At 41.4% G+C, this 22,304-nt stretch overlaps 1 protein-coding gene across 6 annotated transcripts in view; it reads left to right on the top strand.

Moving 5' to 3' along the window:
- Window positions 1-22,304, top strand: part of ADAMTS18 (ADAM metallopeptidase with thrombospondin type 1 motif 18) — a 77,046-nt gene that overhangs the window by 16,488 nt on the left and 38,254 nt on the right. For all 6 annotated transcript variants that reach the window (XM_023934862.2, XM_023934864.2, XM_023934861.2 and 3 more), the window contains 6 exons: window positions 11,353-11,635; window positions 15,181-15,380; window positions 16,110-16,193; window positions 17,039-17,198; window positions 17,715-17,820; window positions 20,906-21,043. In XM_023934862.2, coding sequence (XP_023790630.2) covers window positions 11,353-11,635; window positions 15,181-15,380; window positions 16,110-16,193; window positions 17,039-17,198; window positions 17,715-17,820; window positions 20,906-21,043 — 971 coding nt within the window. The remainder of the gene's footprint in view (window positions 1-11,352; window positions 11,636-15,180; window positions 15,381-16,109; window positions 16,194-17,038; window positions 17,199-17,714; window positions 17,821-20,905; window positions 21,044-22,304) is intronic.

The raw sequence follows: 22,304 nt of genomic DNA, 5'->3' as shown, positions 1-22,304 counted from the left end.
ATTTACTCCAGCAGATCAGTTATAGCATGTTCACCCTTGGGCATCATTCCCTTAAAATAGAAGCTGAAGCTAATTTGTGGGAGAGGAGTGAATGAGTGCACAGCTTTACAGCAGGCCCAGGGTGGGTGTAGGATGGCTGAGCAGTGCAGATTGGTGGCATTTGGCTACAAACAAGAAAACAGATTGTCTGGACTCAGGGTATACTTGGCAGTGTAATATGGTGAAGGCAGGTTTTGTGACTGTAAACAGGGCCTGCAAATATGAGGCTTTTTCATGCTGTGGAATCTACATGTAAGTTATTACATTTTTAGTAAATAACTATTTAAATGCCCATGTAAATTAAGCTCTGCATGCTGGAGGTGTTTGTAGGATCATGGAAGTGTTATGTGGGGTTGCTACTGTGCCGGCTTTTAATGTTACAGAAAACTGAGAAAAGGATGAGGTCTTGTTTCAACTTGGTGGATTTCTGGGGTGCTGCTGCCTTGTGTTTTGGGTTAAATTGTGTGAATTACAGTCAGTGTATTGCTGTTTTCCCTCTTCTTGGTGGTGAGAAGAGCATCAGACACACCTAAGGCTGCTGGTGTGCTTTCAAGAGATGACTGCAGCAAAGAGCAGAGGATGCTTCTCCCCTGCTCTGCCTTTCACAGAAGTGCCACCTGCTGAAATGGGGTGCACAGGGGGGCTTGAGGGAGGGGCTGTGTGGTGTTTCATCCCCAGCTGGGTTCAACACCATCACACCACTTAACCCTTTCCCTACAGGTGTGTGCCAAGCAGCAAGCCTTGTAGCACAGGAGTTCCTGGTGATGAGCAAGGCTCCCAGCCCTCCCCAGCTGCCTGCTCTGTGTGTTTCTGGGTCAGTGCTGTTGCCCCTGTGAGTGGGGCTGCCTGGCAGGAGCCTGTCTGGGATGTGCTGAGGGCCAGGGTCATGTCTGGGTGTCTCTGAGCAGGGTGGCACACATCTGGCTGTGCTCTGATGCTGTGCTCAGCACAGCTCCTGGGTCACAGCTCTGGGTGTGGGGCGGTGTCCTGGAGGCTGAGGCTGCAGCTTTGAGCAGAGAAGGTGGAAGCACTTCAACAGAACAACCCAGCCTGGGTCAAATGTGAGCCTTCATGAGTCTCTCAGGAGCATTTTCTGCATTGATTAAGAAATCTTGCTTATTAAACTGATAAATAAGGAACAGAGAAGCTGAAATGCTGAGGAGCAGGGAGTTTAATCCAGATAACCCAGGCGCCAGCCTGACATTCTCACTCTTGGGCCATCTTTGCTTCTTGTTTTCCATTCCCTTAATGGCCTAAGCTCTTTTGTTCCACTCCCTTTCTCCTTCCCACGTAGATATTTCAACATATGGATGTGTCTGTGTATGTGGAATATCAGCAAAGCTGATACTTTGCTCCCTACAGAGTTCCTTGTGACCACTCTCTCATGTAACTAATCCATAGCAATGTATACTCCAACAAGGAAAATTAAAAGGTTGGGAACCACTGACCTAACTTCTTAGTAAGCAATACAGCTGGCAATCAGATGTAACCCGAGCTCCTCGTTATTGGAGCTGCCCGAGCTATTCATAGCAGAGCAAAATTGCTATGGGAATTGAGCTGGATTTATTTTGTTTGAATGCAAATTATCCCAGGTCAGACAGGCTCAGATCTTCTGCCCCCTCAAATTCATTTGCAGCAGCTCTGGCAGGGCAAAGCTCATATCTGGAGGATCTGCACTGGGGAAATGTGGGTATGGGTAGGGAACCACCAGATGTGGAGAGCATTTGCTTGGGGCTTTGATGCAGTTGGGTGTAGCTCATTGCAGCCCAGAGCCCTGACCAGAGTGGAGGTTCTGCCATCAGGTAGCTCTGAGTGGTGTCCCAGTGCTTGGGCAAGTGTCTCTCTCTATTGTCTGCAACCTCACAAGGTGTCCTGTAAGGGAGAGGGAGGATTAAGCCTTGCCTAATTCTCATTTACAGTATGAAATGTGCTGAAGGGTCCAGCTGCCAAAGTCCCATCATCACAGGAAAAGCTATGTTTTCACTAAAAAAAACTCCAACCCCACTCAACTTTGATTCTAGTATATGTGATTATAAAGGATAAAAAAAAGCCTCTTAAAAACTCAGCTGAAAATGGTTCAAGAAATAGAAAATAAAAACTCCTATTTTAGAGTTTTTAACTCTAAAGTTAAAAAAGAAAATAAAACACTGAAGCCCTTTGTCATTATTTTTAGAAATTTCATAATTTATAGAGTTGTTTCCTGCAAGGTCTGATTCATGACTTTTAATGTTTGGAGTTGCATGTCTGATAGGGAGGAATGTTGCTGATCAGAAACACTCAAGCAAGCATCTGTTAATGCTAAGTACCTATGGAAAAGGAATTTCCAAGTACTGATTTTATTTATATATCATTAGCTTTTTGGTTTTGTTTGGGTTTTTTTTTAAGCTGTTCATTTTCTTTGTCACTCTGCCCTGATCTTACTGGTTTTGCCTTTATTACCACTCTAGGAGCAGCAGCTTCATTAAGGAGGCATGCACTTCCCCCAGAATATTGGTATATCTGAACTCCAGCCCTGTAAAATTGATTAGCTGTACACAAAGGGGGAGGAGAATCTTGCCAGAACATTTTCATTTCACCTAATCCTTTGAGCAGCAGGAATACTTGATAGCAAACCCACCTTAGGGTGAAACACTGCCCTGTCTGGAGATCTGGGCATCTTGGAGGGACATTTCAGATATTTAAGAGGGATGTAAATGGTGGTTTTGTTTTGTGCTGTTTGTTACAGAGAGTGTCAGGACAGAGGGAGCTGCACTCCTGTTCTTTTGAAGGTTTCTGAAGATGAACCTGCTCTCACCTGGGGTTTCTCTGAAGCTGTGCACCTGGTTACATGGGATGGTAGCTCAGGGGACACACTAAGCTACTCTCTCAAGTCAGTTTTTCTGTTATTCTTGAGGTACCCTAAGTAACTAATGAACTGTCAGCACATGACAAATAGTGGGCTGCCTCTTTTTAGGAAAAGTGAAGCATAAATGCACTCATTAAATAATCCTGCTGTTTCCTGTTTGCTTTGTGATGGATTTCAGAACTGTCATAACTAATAAAAGCTCTAGATTTTATCTTAGAGTTGCAGGGATTTGCTTAAACAGGCCATACCCAAGTGCTTGTACAGCTACCAAGGCTAAATTTGAGCTGTTGGTTTTAGCTAATTGCCTTCCAAAACCTTTATAGGGAGCCAAAGAGCCCTACTGATGGAATTGTAAATGAAGTGATCCTGACTGTAACTTGGTAAACCTCTGGCACTTCACTGAAGTATTATTGGTGTATAGTTAGTGTGGTTATGCTGTAGTTTGCATTAGTATTTTTCTTCTATTCATTTATCATGCCTAGTCCTGGGGTGCGTTTTGTTGGGTTTCTTTTCCTTTTTTTTTAAACCCAAAACATGAGAAATGAGTGAGCTCACGTACTGACAAGCAAGTATTTAATCTGTGGCAAAGCAATCAACTTTGTGTTAGCTCTAGAATATCTCATTACCCTGCAATAAATACCAATTTAATACATTTAAATACCAATGTGACTGGTTCAATTAGCCTAAGTTGGAGGAACAAATAAGAATATTTCCTTATTTGCCATATGCTGACAGGGGGTTGCATAAAGATGTTTGAAACAAGCTCAGTCAACTGCAGAAATACAAAGGCACTATTCAGAGATAACGCTGGCTTTGTTCATATAGGAATAATTAAATACATGCAATTTTGTTACCTTGTTTTAATTGCTGACTGTTCTGCATAGCACTTCTTTTGAGCAACCAAACAGAGTAGTCTTTCATGGCTAACTCAGACTGGCAATTTAAACCTTGTACCCTCCTTCTGTCAGATCGTCAGGTAATAAAATGCTGTATTGTTAAGAACCCTTAACATTTTACATTTGCAAGAAATCTATATTATGTTAGAAAATGGAATAATAGAGTTACTTTTCTGAGTCAGATTCTAATGAAAAGTGCTATCAGCTGACAATTTTCAAGTCAGAAAAGGCAACCAATGATTGTAATGCTTCTTTCATGATAAAAAATATTTTCGTGTGTATAAGAGCCATTAACTTAACTTAAACATTTGCTGTGGTACAGAGCCAGGTATTCCAGTCTGGTGAAAATCAGTAAAGGTCTGCTGAGGTTATTCTCATCAGCCAAGGACCCAGTCCCATAAAACATCACTTTGTATTTCCTTGATTCTGGGACCATCATCAGGAACTGCCCGTTTACAGGCTTGATACTTTTTGGGAGGATGGGTGAATTTTTTTGGCAAACATAAAAGCTAGGGAAAAGTTTAGTTAGCTTAAATTCTCTCTTCCCTTCAGTGTGTTCGCATGCCTTTGTGCTGCCTGGTTTGGGATAGGATCAAAAATGAACATGCTCTGAGTTTTACTCGTGGGATTTCTGACTTCAATAATACATGTGTATTATTGGAAACCTCATGAGAGTCCATTCTCACTAGTTTCCCAGAACATTTTCTTTCCCAAATTGGTATGAAAGCACTCTGGAAATGCTTGCACAGACAATGTTCAGCTCAATGGGAGCTCCTGGGTGCTTAACACTCTGTAAAAGGCGGTCATTAATTTAACAATCTGTGTATGGATTTAGGGTCCAGACTTTTCACTTTTTGTTGGTGGATCGTGTCCCTGTCATGGTGACTCAAACTTGTTCCATTTACCCCGTGTTTCAGTACCGTGGGTGCAGTTGTGTAAGTGCCCTTCTCAGGGGGACACAAAGAGGCAAAGTGCCCCTCAGCCTTGTGGCTGCTGCTGTCCCCTCTGCAGCTACCTCCCAGAAAAGGGGCTGTGGCTCAGAGTGGAGAGGGAAGGAACTCCCTTAATTATCATGATTTACTGCCTTTGGCTTGGCTGTTTGCTCCTGATGCTTCCCGAGGGTAAAAATATCTTTCACCTCAGCAACACTTTCTGCAATTCAGCCCCTTTCTCCTTTCCAGATATGCTGCTTGTCATTTTTTTCTACCTAATTTCACATCTTAATTTGCTCATTTTGATTATACTTTCCAGAGCATTGACACTGTTGACCCTAACTCGAGAGGGGCTCAATAAGCCATCTCTCAAAAAGTCAGTCAGTGCTATCGGGTGTCTGCAGCTCCAGGTCAGGCTGTACTACCCTGCTGGCTACAATTCTTGGAAGTAGTTTTGCTTATGACTGTAGTAAGGTTATAGTCTCACATATTTTTCAGACTACCAACTTAACCCATCCCAAGAGGTGAGACTACTTCATTACACATTCCCTAAAGAAACAATCATTGGTTTAAACTGCTTACATGGTGCAGGATTGCTTTGAACAGCCTCGTGATGGTATTGGTTGAATACCCTTGGTCTGAAGGAAAGAGGAATTCATAAGATGAATGTTGGCAAACTTAACAGGACTTTATTCTTCCTGGGATTCCTTGGCGTGAGTGAGAAAATTATACATTTACCAGATTTGCAAGGCTTAACACAAAACCTGCTCTAAGCAGCTGGCACTTTCCCTGCTGTCTTGGCAGAGTTTTGTCTCTGCTGGTGCTCAGGGACTGCCACCTCCTCACAGGTTTTTCTGTGGGGACATTTGAAACGTTTCTGAAGTGGCTGCTGCTGTGAACTCACTGTTCTGGAATGCTGTGTCCAGTATGGATGTTGTGCTGTGCTTCCCTCAGTAACCAAGCTCTGAGCAGACCTGTGGCTCCTGGGCTGGGCTGGCTTGCTCTGGTCTGTGTTCCAGGCAGGAATGGAGGCAAATGTCAAGGTGGTTTCTGTACTTTGTGAGGGCACAGCCATGATCTGCTCATGAAACCCAAAGGAAAGGCCTCCCTCATCTCCCCTTGGTCAGGTTGGAGCAGAGGTTCGGGAGCTGTGGGGAAACCTCTGCCCTCCTAGCACATGTTGCTCTATGTTGGGGTCTAACAGTTGACCTCTGCCCAATTCCAGAGACCAGTCTGGGCCAAAAGGCAGCTTCTGGCTCTTGTCAGGGAGCTCTAAGCTGTGTGAGCAGCTTTGTGTTCTCTGGGTCTCTGCTGTACCCTCTTTTGGCTTCCCAGCTGCCCGTGGTTCCATGTGGGAAGTGGTCTGGCAGGCAGAACCCCAGGTGGGACAGCTGAATGAGGGCAGTGTCTCCTCCAGCAAGGGACAGCTTTGGTGACAGAGCCTTTTGTGTTTCCTTTGTGGTGCCCAAAGCACCAAAGACTTGAGAGCATCAGGGCAGGAAACAAGAGTTTGATGAAAATGAACTGTGGATAAGGTAATTTCATGAGTTTTCTCTCGGCAAAACGAATGAGAAAAGACTCCAATATGTAACATGAGATGGCTCCAACCACTGTGATGTGCATATTAGATTTCTAGGAATCTTTGGCCTCAGATGGTTTTAAATAACCAGCAACCATAGTTCATGGGTCATCTGCTCTCCTTAGTCTTTGTTTTTCAGGGAAGTTCTTGGTTTACATTTTTATGTGTTTTAAGTAGAACTAAAAACTGTACTTTATGTCTCTGCACTTCACGTTCTGTAATTTTTGTTGGGATGTGTTTAAATCAATGATTTGGGTTTTTTAGGATCTGGTCAGTTGGGAAATAACAGAAGTCTTGGATCAATGTCCACTGAAGTCTGTGGAAAGCTTTATGCCAATTTCAGTTGGCCTTTTGTCAAGTCTTTTAAAACTTTTCATGAATATTTGGAACTATTTTAATGGGTGTTAAATGGAATGACATTTAACTCTTCCTTTTTAGTGATTTTTCATCTTGAACACACTCACACCTACATAATGGTATAGATTTCATTTATTTCTTTGGCCATTGTTTTACTTAAGACACAGCGGGTTTTTAACACCTTATTTTATGTATCTGCTCCTAACACTGAAAAAGGCATTCTGGGTATGAGTAGTATTCCTTAGGAAATATGTGCATGCTTTTTAGAACTTCATTTACTTGAGATACTCTTGTTCTTGTGCAAACTGTAATTTAACTTTACATCAGTCAGTATTGAGTAGTTACGTTCAGCAGAGACACTGCAGTTCAATTATTCATCTGTTTTAATTCTCAGTTTCATTTTGTTAGGCTTTTACCTCATTATTTGCATCTGGTTTCTGAAACTCCTCTAACTTTAATATAAAGCTGTTGCTTTCAGTTTAATTAGCATGTAATGAAAGTGCCTTGTGTGCAAACAGAACCCACAGCCATGAGGCCTGTCTAGCCTGCAGTGAGGATTTGTCTGCTCCCTCAGCACTCAGCTTTGTTAAAGTATGGGAGAGAAGCAGAAGTTCTGCAAATCCTTCACTCACTGTCACTGCTCTGCTTTTTATGGAGGGTCTGGTTTTTCTGGAGATGCTGAAACCCCAAAGTGAATTAGGTTTACAGGCTGGTAAGCTGCCAAAGGCTCCACTCAGTCTAAGAACACAGGAGCAAATGGGAGCAGCCTCTGCTGTTCCAGTAAAAGGCCAGTGAGATTTGTTAGGGACAGATATGCGAGTGTATGACTCTGAAATTTCTTCCATGTGGATTGAAAATCAGTGGATGATCTACCTGATTTTGTATAGTTAAGATGATATTTTTTAGTGGTTTAGAAAAATTTTATTTTTCAATTTATAGTCTATGTTCAGTTGAGAAAGTCTTGAAGCAGATACCGTGTTGTCATTGCCCTTGTCAAAGTCTCGTTTTGAAATTCTTCTTCCTTTTGATACACACCAAGAAAACAGAACAAGTGCCTTACCTTGGTGATTACACCCAGATACTGAGGAATTTCACAGAGGCTTATTGGATCTGAAAATTCCTTTATTCCAGAGCTAAGAAAATGTTCTATAACAAATAACGAGGTGGGAAAAAATGTTGCCTTTTTATCTCTTCTCAGTATTTCTGCAAGGAAACTGCAAGTTCCTCCAAATTATTGATTCAAAATCATTTGCTAACCACACAGGTCAACCTATGCCTGTTTTCTTTGCAATGGCATGGAATATCCCTTCCAGAAGGATAGCAAATATGAGTTGTGAGGGAAGAAGAAAACAGCGAATTCCAGCTGAGCAATCTCTTGGGTGTTCCTTCCCACCATATTCTCACAATTATTGCTATTATTAGTGATAGCCACAGTGGGATACAGAAGGAATAGACAGGAGTCCCTGGCCTTTTTCATGCTGTGTTGTCTAGACTTACAAGAATGTTAGATTTTGTCATCCTGCTTCCTCTTGTGGTGTTATAATTGCAGAGAATCTGAAACAAAAATGGAATTTTGACCTATCTGACCTTCTCCTCATTGTGTCCTAAACCCATCAAGGTTAATATAAAGTCATCCTTGATTCAGGGAAGGTGTGTAAAGCTATGCTGAAAGTAGAAAACCCAACGCATAAATTTCCATGGTTGTTTTGACAGTGTATGTTCTGAAGTAGTTGAGCTGGATGAAAACATTGAATCTAACTCAGTTATGGAAATGCTTCATGTACTTGCAGAAAAAAAAAATTCCCAGGACACCCAGGAGTAGACAGCAGCCAAAATCTGGCCTTCAGAAACTGGAATTCCTTCATGGTGTAAGGCTGGGAGAGATGAGTCTGTGCCGTTCTCCTGCCTCTGTGCCGTGGCATTTCTCAGCTGGCGGTTGGCAGCCAGCACAGTGGAGCCAGTGTCCCTTACCCAACACTACAGTTTAAGAACCTGTAGCAATTGTTGTCCCATTTCCCCCTTTGCAGTGCTCCAGAGGACTGCAGCTCTGTCTGAAGCCAGGTCAGCATTCTCCGCATGGCTTTGGAATCCCCAAAGTGATTAATTCAATACGAATCCTTGAAACCATCCCATGGCCGGAAAAAGTGGCAAATGGTGTGTGATTGAATGAGTGTCCAGGCTTCTCTGTGGCACTTCCCCTTTCTTCTTGACAACTTCACAACTTCCTAAAAGTGGATGTTATCAAAAAGAAGGTATCTCTCATTCACACAGCATTTTTCAGCTTGGAGGATGAGTCTGACGTAAAACCCAAAGGTAAAATGTCTTATTGGAGATTTAGGGTCATTTCTGTTGGAAAAAAAGTGGCTACAGTTGTAAGGCACTCAGCTACAGCCTCTGCAAAGGTGCAGCAAAATACAAGCAGGGCCCAGAATTCAGTCACTTCTTCCCCTCCACCATGAATTCTCAATCCACCCTTATAATGTTAAATATAGAAATGATGTTTGGGGCTGAGACTTCATGTGCATCAGGGACAGTTTCTTACAGGAAAATGTAGAACCCCCTTTTTTTCCATATGGTTTGAATCATTTACAAAATGAATCCTACAGGAATAATTTCAGATGTGGAAACCTTTAAAATGGGGAAATAAGAACCAGATTCACTACATTTCTGTTTTCCAGCTGAAAAAAAAAAAATCGCTTAGCAGTGCCCAATTATCAGTGCATTCTAGATAAAGACTGCCTCTCAGAACCACTTGTAAATTGTGTGATGACATACATCATAAGGATTAAAATATTAGTAATCTTCCCTACAGGAAAGTACTTTGTCATGAGCAAATGTGATCTGACATTTGAAATATGCCAACTTATTGCAGTGAGCAGGCAAGTTAAATTCCTATCAATTATTTAAAACCTGTCTTTTATTGATGGATGCAATTTTAACCTTCTTTTAGAACTTTAAGTAGAAACAGGCTGAGATACATAATTATGAATTTATGTTGAAGAGAGAATGGGAAGACTGTGGTTCAGAATATAATTTATGTGTTTTGCTATTATTACTCAGAGGACAATTAGACCCTCTCAGTTCATACTGTGGAATCTCTTCTATTGCCAAAATTGAGAACATGGTGTGACTTTATCAGCACTTGTATTTGGCCCCTATGAAAGGTGCTTATATTGGGGAGTACTGCAAAGCTGCCTTTGATTTGGATCAACAGAAGAGAATTTCTATGAAAAGAGCACAGTGGATGACTGTAGTCTGTTGAGGTCCTGTAGATCTTTGATAAAACTTTCCAGCTGCAATAGACTTAAAATCAATTCAGCATTAGTTTAGTTAATGGCTAAAACTGTGAAGATTCATATGTAACTTTCAATTTTCACTTGCTTTTCACTGTGTTGTGTTTTCCTCATGGGAAACAGTTCTTAAAGCGTAGAAAATTCCACAGATCCTTAAAAAATACCGTGCTTACATTAGGCATTCAAGCTGCTCCCTTTGTGATACCCGTGGCATTCAGGCCCTGGGAGGCTGTGCTGAAGGAGAACATCCATTTCAGAGGGGAAGAGGTGATACTTATGACATGTCTGTATTTTCAAAGGCTTTTTTTGAGGAAGGAGGTGGATTCATGGTCTTGGAGGACTCAAGATGTGGGGCAAGATGGTTTGCAGTTGACATTTGTTTGTCTGCACATATTTTTCTGAAGCCTAGGAGATATGCAGTCCTCGTGGGATGTCAGTTTTGGCAGGAGGGTGTTGGCACATGGTAGAGCCTCACTGATCCAAACCAAAAATCTGTATCTAGTATTACGTATATAATGTAATAGAATTACCTGATGAAACTTCTTTTTGGTTTTTGACTTGGTAAAAAGGGGTGTTTATTACAACATGTTTTACAAAACCAATAAATGAAATAAAATCATAACTGATTAATGAGCTGCATGGAAATACTTCCTCAGTGCCACCCACATTTCCCTGGCCCTGATCCTGGAAACACTTCATCACATGTGCAGTTTTATACACAGAGCCTATGTGAAAACTACAGTGTAGTTTTCCCATACTTGTGTCTTTTGGAGATCCAAGAAGGAAAACAATCAAATACTTGCCTTTAGTGATTAGCTTTCCCTTGTAGAAGGGTATAAATTTTACACTGTGCTTAAATTATGATTAAATTGCAGAGAGTTGATTACTAAATGATGGTGCTTAAATGCTCAGATGCTTCAGCTTTGTGCTGCTGACCTGTAATGTAATTTTCTACTTGGAGTGCCCTTAAGTCTGGAATTCCTATTTGGTAATACCTTGTTGTGAAAAAGATGTGAACTTTAATTCAAATATTTTCTTCTATGATGTGTACACTTACGAGGAGTTGTATTTTCCAAAAGCATTTCCTTTTAATATATATCCTGGCCACAAACACCCAAGAAACAAACCTATGCTGTGAAGAGTGGGTTAATATTGCTTGTGAAACTGTCTTGTGTGAAGGTGCTGTGCTGCCCGTCCCACAGCATTCCTGGTTTGTGCTTTTCCCAATGGGAAACCCGGTCATCTCCAAGAGGAAACGATGCGTGTTCAAACGGGAAGACGTTGAGTAGTCTATAAGTTGAGTAGCTAACCAGTGTCAAGGTGCACATTGTGGTCAGTCTGGGCTTTGCAGGAGGATCATGGTGAGGTGTGACAGGCTCCTGTCTGACTGTGGTGCCGTTTGTTTTTGCAGTCGGGTTTGATCCGGACGCGGCAGATGGAGTTGCTGATCTCTCCGTTACCGCAGCGGCTGGCACGGCGGCACAACTACACGTCCCCCGCCGGGCACCACCCGCACGTGCTGTACAAGAGGACTGCCGAGGGGAAGGTGCACCAGTCCCCAGGGCAGCCCCCTCCCAAATCCTCCCCTTTTGGCCGTCGCAGAACGCGCGCTCCCCGCAAGGATCACGCGCGGGCGAGCGGGTACCGCCACGGAAGGTTTCAAAAGCAGCATTTTTGTGGACGTCGCAAGAAATGTATGTAAGGAAACTTTCTCTCCTTTCTTGAGGTAGTGGCTGTTTCAGGCTGTGTGGTGGTCCCAAGGTGTTCACATCCCTTTGGGATGGAGACGTAATAACTTTATCTATTTCTAACATGAAACACGTAAGAGAAACTCGAATTTTCCTCTACGTTTGTGGAATCATCTCTTTTATTAAGCCATCAGAATCACTGTTCAGCTTTCTTATGCTTTGCCTAGATTAAAAGATCCCTGTGGTGTTTTTTTTTTCACATTGACTTAGTTTTCAGTAAGCAGTTCTGCAAAGTGATGGATGCCAAGTTCCTGAACTTCTCTCTTAGATTTGGGATAAAAAATGAATTAGACTTGAAGATGGAGGAAAAAAGCTTCAAAATCATTAATTTCTGAGAGGATAGAGGAAAAGTCTTTCAGAACTCAACATTTGATAATGAAATTTTCAGCAACTGAGATCTTCAAAAAGAACCACCCATGTAAATTGTTTAAATAAGATTTTGGAGCCATGTCTTAAAAAATATATTGAAGTGTGCAATCCTGCCAAGATCCATTCTGAGTCCTTCATTAGGCCCTCAAATTGCAGAACATTTTAGAGCCCCCTTGGACCTTGTATCTTGTACTTTTAGCATTCAGTTGAGTCTTTTTGAAAGCTGATCAGCTTTTGAGCTGAGTTTCTTAATGAGGGTCTCCAGGACAGCAAGCAATATTGAAAACAGTGCCTCAGTCCACTTACATTCCTCCAACTTCCTACTGAAGTTCTGAGAAAATGAGCAGCTTCCTTTTCCAAAGGTGTGTAAGGAAGAAGGACAAAATATATAGAAAGAAAGGAATGAGACAGGAGTTAGTGGCAAAGGCGGCTGGCTGAGACTGAGGCCTGAAAACAAATGACTTGTTAAAATTTCAGAAATCCTTCCCTCCAGGTTTAAAAGCCAACCCTCAAATGGCAGATGCACACGTAAACATTTGCCTCTAATGCAATCCAAAACTGCCTCATTACATCCTCCCTTTCCCCCCTCTGCTTCTCCTGCTGCAGGGCAGGGCTGATGGTGCTGTTATCTCCTCTGCTCTGCACTGGCCTGTTTGGATTGTCTGCTGTGAGTGTGTGCCTTGTCCAAAGTGAGATTTATCCATGTCCTCTCGAGCTTTTACACAGTACTTATCCCTATAGCAGATGAGAGCGTTTTGAACACCGAATTTGCATGACCTCCTGGAGAAGATATTACTGTTATTCCTGCCTTATAAATGGGACTCGGAGACAAAGGAGAGGTCAGAAGTGACCAGTGATTCTGGGAACCAAATTGAGAAACTGAATTTTTTTCTTAAAATACTTAGTGCTTTTCTAAGTCTACATGTATATCTATCTATTCAAAAATTTCACTTACAGAAATGAGCTCTTAGCTGCATATTCAAGCAGGTTTTATGTTAAATGAAAAACATGCAATTAGCATCCAACTGTGATGAGTTTAGTGAAAGTGAGTTACTCATCATTGGGAAGTTGATATCAGACACACTCTTAGGATCTGATTCAGCAAGATGGCATTTAAGTACCTTACCACAAAATTCTTTCTTTTCACACCCTGTGGTCTTTCACCTTCTGCAGTTCATATATGTAACCTTCTGAGAGAAAGGGAGGAGTTCTGAAAAATAACAACTTATTTTCAGACTCAGTCTTGGTTAATTTATAGAACAAATCAATCTTGTGTTCCCTAAATGAAATTTAAAAAAAATCACATGTCATTGTTTAATTGAGTAGAGGAAAATATAGGATGCAGAAGAAATTACCCCAGTAATGGGAACCCTTTTCCTATGAGTATTTGGTACTTTTTTTTTCTTCTTGCCTTTTTCTTTTTTTTTTAAAAAATTTTTACATTGTTTTCCTGGTCCTATTCTGAGATCTGGAGTCATATCAATTTGAAATTTTCAGTGAAATCCAATCTGGTCACCTGGAATACAGTTTCAGCTCAAATGAGCAAAGGGTTAGAGAATTCAGGCTGACAAAAGGTGATCCTCTGCTATTAACCTTGCCTAGTCAGGGTTAATTTATCCTAACCTAAGAATGAAATCAAACTTGCTGAGCAGTAAGAGGGAAGAGCACATTGCCACTTGGGTGTCATAAAAATAACTTGTCCCACACACCATCTTTTAAAATTTCATGTGCAGGCAGTTTGTAAGCATTAGAAAAGCCAGTTAATCATCTTCCAAACTCTTTGTCACAACCTAAATGATTTTAGATCATGAGAATTTACTGGACTAAGGTTTGTAAAACATGGATGAAACTGCTGCTGCTTCGGTTTTATGAGTAGCAGTGAAATAAATTCAAGAGCAAAACTTCTCTGCTCATGGATATGTGTCCAAAGCATTGGAGCTGCATTGACCTTCAAAATAGTACCTGGGCACTGATGTGCCTGGAACTGAGCACTTCCCTCCTGGGTGAGGCCTGTCCTTGTGTCTTGATGTGCTTCCAGAATAGTTCTTTGAGCTTGAAAAGGATGGTTGTGTATTTTGAGCGATACATTTGAAAATCACCATAACCTGGTCCTTTGTATGTTAAATGCACATCAGAGTGCTGAGTTCTTAAAAGCAGAGCACTGTTGTGTGTTCTGTGGATCTTGATTTCAGAGTTTGGCATGGAAGAAAGTAGGGTTTATTGTAGCTCTTTGGAATTACTTTCTGATGAGGCACAGGCAGGATTTTTTCCATAACCTGAGGCTCCCTCACTTGTGTTGTTACATCCCATTATGAAAAAAAATGCCATTCTTATCCAAAGAGTTTGTTAAAGTGGCCTTTGAGTTAATTCTTGATGCAAAGGCAATGTAGGTTTATGCAGAAGAACCTGTGGATAGCAAGAGCACTGTAGGATGTGGGAGATGGATTTCTCTTTCTGATTCCCTGAAGAACTGGAGTAGAAACCGTTCTCCAGCTGTGCCACAGCCTGTGCTGCCCCAGCACAGAGGGAGAAAATGCACCCTGGAGTTGGATATGCACTGCCCTCCTTGGTGCTGCCTGACATTTCTCTGTACTCAATAAATGCATTCCCAGCAGGAAAAACCTGGCTGGCAGTTTGGCATGGAAGGCCAGTGTCAGTCCCAATATCAGGCTGGCAGGAATTGACTTGTGGTGTGTATCTGATTTCTGTACTGCCCGTGGACATCTGTTGTGGAGAGGACTTTTTTTGCCAACTGCTATGTAAGTAGCACATGCCAAACACCTCAGGAAGTTATCAAAAGGACAGGAAAAATGCAGATACTCTGTTAAAAATTCTGTTGTATTTTTTTGCACAGATGCTACCATTTTATTAGATTAATTCCTTATTTTAAACTGCTTATTGAATACGAATGTGGTTCTCCCATTTCCTTCTCTCCCTGTAGCAGTCTTTCCCTCAGGAATGAATCAGGTCTTTTTTAATAAATATGGAAGAACTTAGCCAGAAGTATTAAATCACATGCTATAAAAATAATCTAAGGCTTTAAACCTGTGATACTTCATTTTCTGATGAAACTGTTCATGGGTGATCTGAACTCTTTCCAAAACAGTTTTATTTCCTTTTAGATGCACCCAAGCCACCCACAGAAGAGACCTACATTCGCTCAGACGAGTATGGGACTTCTGCAAGGTTCAAGAGATCATCTGCTAAAATTCAGAAAAATGGAAGTCTAAATGTTGAAACCCTTGTTGTGGCGGATAAAAAAATGTTGGAGAAACATGGCAAGGAAAATGTAACAACATATATCTTAACAGTCATGAACATGGTAAGGTGTGATGCCAGTGAAGTGTCTTTTCTCTGGGGAATATTGTTGTGTCAGGGGAGGATCTTTCATTAGACAAATACTGATAACAAAAGGAGCAGAGACACCTTATGCAAACTTCATCTAATGTAGTACTTATATCAAAAAGCCTTTAAATGCACATCTTTAGAACGTCATAGCTCTGGCAATAGTACTGTAGAGTGAAAAAAAATATTAGAAAGTATTTAAAATGTTACATTTTAAAATTTTTGTACTATTGCCTGTGTAGTACAAAAAAGGTGGGTACTCAGATTGAAACTTTCATTTAGTACCATGAAGCTTTATCTGTTTCATCTCACATCTCCTAGAAACACTTACTGAGAAAACACAAATACATTTACATAAAATTGATATAATTTGGCTAGAAATATGTTTTTCTGCATGGCCTTGCTCTTTACTTTTGTACTGCAAAACTTGAGCTTGAACTTTGGCTTTAATTGCATTTGATCCAGGAGACCAAGGACAGGTCAAAGTCTATTGAAGTCAATAGAAAATTTTTAAGTTTTTTACTAAGTGTAGTTTGGGGCATAATTCTTCTGCTTTGAGCTCTTTTGGGTTAATCCTACAAGGGATATAACTCCATGAGTTAGTACTGAAAATTGAAGTCCAAGGCAATAACTCAGTACATATGTTTAATCTATTAAAAAGGGATTATGCATGTAGGTGATATTTCCTCTCCAATAATCATTGCAGGTCTCTAGTCTGTTTAAGGATGGAACAATTGGAAGTGATATAAACATTGTTGTTGTGAGCCTGCTTCTTTTGGAACAAGAGCCTGTAAGTTGTGTCAGTTTTTGTCTGAGCTACTTCATTTTCTGCCGTTCATTGGGAGCATTGGGTGCTCCCATGTTATGAACAGGGAGGTTTCTTAAGACACAAAGTGTGAGAAGAAGATTAAAACTGCCAAAATCTCCAAAATGACACTTTCTACTTTCCACCGCTTCTTGGGTTTTGAGTCTAAATTCGTCATTTCATATAAATATTCTTTAGAAACATTGAAATGCTTCCAGTAAGGTAAAACCTAACATTTTCCAGTGTTTCCTTGAGAAGAAATGCCTGGAGTGAGAAATCTACTTAATAAGTATTTAAATAAACAGAAAAAAAATTGAACTGGGCTGTCCAAGGTCTGAGGATCAGAAGTGGTAAGGAGTCAGAAGTCCCAAACTGAAGAAAACATGTAACAAAAGGTGGGAGTGGAGCCAATTCTTGTGTCAAGGGTGCTGAGGCAAAAGAAGACAAAAATCCCTTTTGCTGAAAAGAAATTTGTGATGGGTTGATCTACTTGGATAATACTTTTCTTCCCCATCAATTACAATACATTATAATCACAGTATTGTATATGGCTTGGTGTTCAGCATTCTCAGGAATTAAATATATTTCTACACTGTAATTCCAACCACCAGCTTTGGAAATATCTGTGTGTCTGGGGAGAGGCCCAGTTTTATTTTACAGTTGTAAGAGATTCACTCATCAGCTGACTCAGCCGTCACAGACAGCTACCATGGGAATACATGATGTAGAACAAATATGAAATATTAACTCCCTTTTCCCTAAGCAGCTCTCACTCTTTCCATCTCCTTTCTCACGTCCACCTTGTCTGTGTGTCTGTGCACTCCCTGCAGGGTGGGTTATTGATCAACCACCACGCTGACCAGTCCCTGAACAGCTTCTGCCAGTGGCAGTCTGCCCTGGTTGGGAAGAACGGGAAGCGCCACGACCATGCCATCCTTCTGACGGGCTTTGACATCTGCTCCTGGAAGAACGAGCCCTGTGACACTTTGGGTATGACACCAGAGCACGGCCTGGGAAACCTGGGCATGTCCACAGCAGGAGCTGAGTTGGTTTCAGATAAAACAGCCCATTTTTACACATGCTGTTAGTCTTCTTGAAGAGAGCAAGGCGGTATTGTTTTTGGATTGTCACCTCTTCAAGGAGTATTTTTGATTTTGAGAATATTTCTGAGCCACTCTATTTTCCTTTTGTGACTGCTTGCCTTTTTTGAATGGGATTCCCCCCCTAATTTGAGAGCAGTAAAGGCAAGGGGGGTGGGTTGGGGGGAGAATAATCTTTACAAATAAAGTGTAGTTGGAGAGAGGTTAGGTTTGATTTATACTTTTTATATAGGAGTTCCTTTATTGTCAAATAAAAGTCTGCTGTAATTCCTCCGTGATAAACCTGATAAAATAGACAAGTGTCTCCATGTGCCAAAATAAACTGGCTCATTAGGACCAGTGCAGATGATATGTGTATTTGGAGTTCTGTAGAGGAACAAGCTATTTTACTGCTTCCTTCCTTCAGGATTTGCACCCATCAGTGGCATGTGCAGCAAATACCGCAGTTGCACCATTAATGAAGATACAGGCCTTGGACTGGCTTTTACAATTGCTCATGAATCTGGACACAAGTAAGTTTCTTCTTCTGTGAACAAATATGTTACTGAATGGAAACATAGCCTATTTAATACAAATCAGTTAAATACAGATCATTTGGATCGGCACATTTTAAATAGAAGTCATTTGGGAGCCCAAGGAGTGGTGGTGAACAGGGCTCCATCCAGCTGGTCACCCCTGGTGTTCTGCTGGGCTCAGAACTGGCCACTCCTCTTTAAAACCTTGGAGCTTCCCACACTGCTCCCATATTCTGGTGGACAAATCCCTTCTGGTATCCATGTGGTTGCTCCAAAGAGGGAGGGGTTGCTGCAGGTTACTGCAGCTTCTCTGCAGAGGAGATCTGAGTCTCTTGGAGGTCTCCTTTTCCCAGAAAACAGTGTTTCCTAGAAACTTGGAACCTGTCCTTTGTTCTCTCTACCTGTTTAATGAGTGATTTGGGTAAAACCCACCTTTGTAATAGTTTCTGCCTTTCTGTATTTATGTCCATTGGATTTCTATTGTAGAAGGATTGAAAATTACTTAGAACCTGGTGTCTCGTACAAAACCAATAAAGATCTTTTGTGGAGCTGAAGCTATACTGCAGATTGTTGAGTTAAATCTAAAGAAGACGATCAGGTTTTGTTCTGCTGGTTTTTTCCCCAATAATTTTGAGTTACTTTTCCACAACTTTGTGCATGGTTTTGATGTCCAGTTTAGCACGGCTCAAGCTGGAGTCTGTCTCACCACTGGCAGTAGAGGAGCAGAGTTTCTCTGGGTGGTACAAACCTAACATCAAGGCTTAGTTAAAAGGTCTTTATTTTGCAGCAACATTAATGCACAGAAGACCTTTGGAAAGCAGTGGTACTGTATTCTGCTGTATTTGCTGATTGGTCAAGGCATGAAGCCTTCCCATTCTGCCTGACTGCATGAGGACTATTCAGTTTTCATTTCTGCAGTGCACACTGTGACCTAATGTCTACACGAGAAACCCTCTCACAGGTTTCTGTACATCTGAAGGGAAGCAAGGAATTAAAGAGTAATCCAGCTGCCAGTGTGTCCTGTGGGAATTGTGCCAAAGCATTCAAAGGAACAGATATATAATATGAATATTGTTTGATCCTCCTGTCAAACTAATGCAGTTTCACTGACCTCGGTACATTTTTATTGCCTTTCGATCAGTATTAGGCCCATGTCTTATTTTGCAAGAATTATCCCATTTAGTCTCTTCATGTTCTCCTCCCTTATTATTTTCTTATATGCTTTGAGAGATTCAACTTGGAATTTTTTTTCTTTCTTTTCCTTTTTTTCTTTTTTTTTCACCTTTTTCACCACTGCCTTTGATTCACATATTATTCAACCTTTCTTTGGTGTACTTCCATGCTCCTAATAGAATGCTTCTTATCTCCTGGGAAAAGTCTGTGCCAGACACCAAATGTCTTTATGATCATTTGTCGTGTTCATGGTCCTGAGACTATCTGATACATGATGTAAGACAACAGAACTTGGTTTCTGTGATACAGAGATTCTTGGAGGGAAAAAAAAACCTGTAAAAAAAGGTTCCAGCTTTGGAGGTGCTGAGGTCCATTGTGGGTGTATTAACCAAAGGTTTCACAGGAGGGGAATATCACACTCTGTGATCCACTGAAAGCTTCAGTGGTTAAACATTTTAGTGTTTTGTTAGACATTTTTAATGATTTTCTAAAGTTTGTGTTTTTACCTGAAACCTTAACAGTTCCCCTGGGTGTTCAGAGCCTGTTGTGTCAGTGGGGTATAAACTAAGGGTTCTCTGGCTGCAGTGCAGGGGAACACAATATTTTATGAAGGGTTCTAAAACACTGGCTCAATTGGTACTTTTTTTGCTCATTTATAGGAAGAACCATATATTTTAGGAAGTTTGGAAGCTCAGCTGGTGGCAACACATGCAGTAACTCTGATGAGCCTGTAATGATTTATAGCAGTAGAGGCTTGAGTCCAGTAAATGAGATATTCCCTGCACATGCACAGATTACATTTATAAAGTCACCAGTGTTCTACAATATTGAAGTAACAGATGATGAAATTTTTATCCCAAACGCATTGAAATTCACAGATGTCCCATACAGTCAGTAAATACAGACTGACTTGAGTCAAAGGAAAACCTCTAAAAATTAGCTTTATTGTATCAATAAAATCCCCATAATTTGTAATTATAATGTGATTTTTTTATTATTGCTTATTATTCTTTATATCATCCTAGCACTTCTAGTGAAAGCAGGGCTTCCTGATGCTCAGTCTGAGCAAAACCCCCCATAAGAGTCAGTTTTCCCAGTAAGAGGCACTATTCCTATTAAAGAGTTACAGTCTAGACAAAATGACACTGTATAACAAAGGTGAGAAAAGCAAAGTGATTTGCCTGAGATAATACAGCAAGTTAGTGGCCAAAATTAGAAAAATAATAACATTTTTATATTCACATTTTTATTTTTATATTCTGTGTTCTATTCATTCACACCCATTTCCTTTGTTACAAATGGAGCTCTGTAGCTCTGCCCTCTGACTGGGAAGGCAGTTGTGGTGTGTAAGGTACATTCCTGAGGGTGGTATTTCCCTGGATCCTGAGCTCCACAACATTCATGTTAACAGGAATCATCCCTGGGCAGAGACAGGCTCACAGTGCCTGCAGGTTTGGAGCTGACAGATTGACAGGAAAGGACAAGTGTGGCTGAACATGGGATCTGTGATGTCCATCCACCTCACCATGGAACTGTTCTCCTTTGGGAGTGAGGAATGGGAAAACTGGGATGCTTTGGGCACAGCCTGCAGCTCCAGTGCCTCTGTGCAGTGCCAGTGTCACTGGCTCCTGTGCAGCACCAGTGTGCTCTTCCCTGGAACCTGACCATCCCTTCCCATCACACGAGTGTGTGATGACAAAAACTGCCATTAATTGGAACCTGACTCATACCAACACCAATTAGTGTGGTGCATAAGTTTTCATCCCTCTGGAACAAAAGGGATGAACTCCACCTTCCCTCTGGAGTTCAAGCATAGAGTAGTTACCCAGAAAGTGTTTCTTTTCTCCCAGATTTTGTCCTGCTTGTGTTTAATCTAGGCTTTCACTCCCCGACCTGGTTCTCTTTTCAGCTTTGGGATGATTCATGATGGAGAAGGAAATGCTTGTAGAAAAGCTGAGGGAAATATCATGTCTCCCACACTCACTGGAAACAATGGAGTGTTTTCTTGGTCTGTGTGCAGCAGGCAGTATCTCAACAAATTTCTCAGGTAGGTCAGATGTAAATCTGGGCCAGTGCCAGGGAATGCAGCTTTAGTAACTGGGCCTGAATTCCTGAACAGCATAAAAATTACTGAAGTGTGAAATTCTCCTGCTTTAAAATGTGCTCCAACCCTTGCAGTGTGTGAGCCCACACACTTGGGCTGCTGGAGCATTGAGGTGGTGTGGCCTGGAAGGGCTTTTGTCCTGCCTTGTTTCAAAAGCATGAGTTTCACCCTCCAGGAATACCCTGCAGTAATGACTGGCATATCATTCTTTCCCAGGCATTCCTGTCAGCAGCTGGGTTTATTAGAGAATGAGTAGGAAGTGTACACAAAAGAGAGCAGACACAGTGGTACCAAAGTCATTACAAAATGTGAATTAACATCAGTGGCCTTTCTCACTGGAGTTTCTCTCTTGATCTAGCTCATGGCATGAGTAAAGGACATTCTACATTTTTCACATCCTGTTTCTGGGAGAAAGAAAAAAGGAGAAAGGGAAAGATGTCAGGTTTTTTCCCAGTGTGTTGTCATTACTCAGTGATGCCTTTAGAAGAACTGTTCTTCAATCACTGTTTAATTCATGATTGCATTAATCTTTCTCTTATTTTTTTTTTTTGTCATTCATGGGTAGACTATACAGAAACACTAAAAAATGTGTGGGAGGTATTTTGAGCTAGAGCAACACAGGCATTTTAGGTGTTAATTCCTTACAGTGAGAAGCAGACACCTTGGTAGATATGTGGATCTGATCCTTGAATTCCCAGTCAATATCTTTGAGTAGCAGCCAGGAAAGATAATGGAGTTGTGGTTTGTTTTGGTTTTTTTTTAATGCTGCAGTGATGCAATATATGTTGTGTAGAGAAGCAAATTGCAAGATAAAAAGTCACCTGAGCCCTCCAACCTGCCATATGGCCCCAGAGACTGACACCTGAGGGTAAATCCATCATGAGTGACCTGGCAGGTGTTCTCAGGCAGAGGAGGGGAAAAGGTGGAGCTGGGAGCTGTGGACACAGCCAGCCCAAAGCACACACCCTGCAGCAGCCTCCTGGCAGCTGCTGGAATGGACACTGTGCCTGCTGCTTCTGCTGATCCAAACTGATTCCCCTGGTTTGGGGAATCCACTGAAGGGAAAGAAGCAGATGAGGTCACCTCGCTCTTGATTACCCAGGAATACAGGGAGGAAAAGAGCTTGGCATCATTCTTTCTTCCTCTCACAACAGTCCCAAAGCCTGGAAATTCCTGCTTCCTTAAAACCTTGCAGGTCAGGCTA

Source organism: Cyanistes caeruleus, chromosome 12 (genome assembly GCF_971803275.1).
Source record: "Cyanistes caeruleus chromosome 12, bCyaCae1.hap1.1, whole genome shotgun sequence".
Taxonomy (NCBI): domain Eukaryota; kingdom Metazoa; phylum Chordata; class Aves; order Passeriformes; family Paridae; genus Cyanistes; species Cyanistes caeruleus.
Note: the sequence above shows the minus strand (reverse complement) of the source record. Positions and strands in the feature narration are given on the sequence as shown.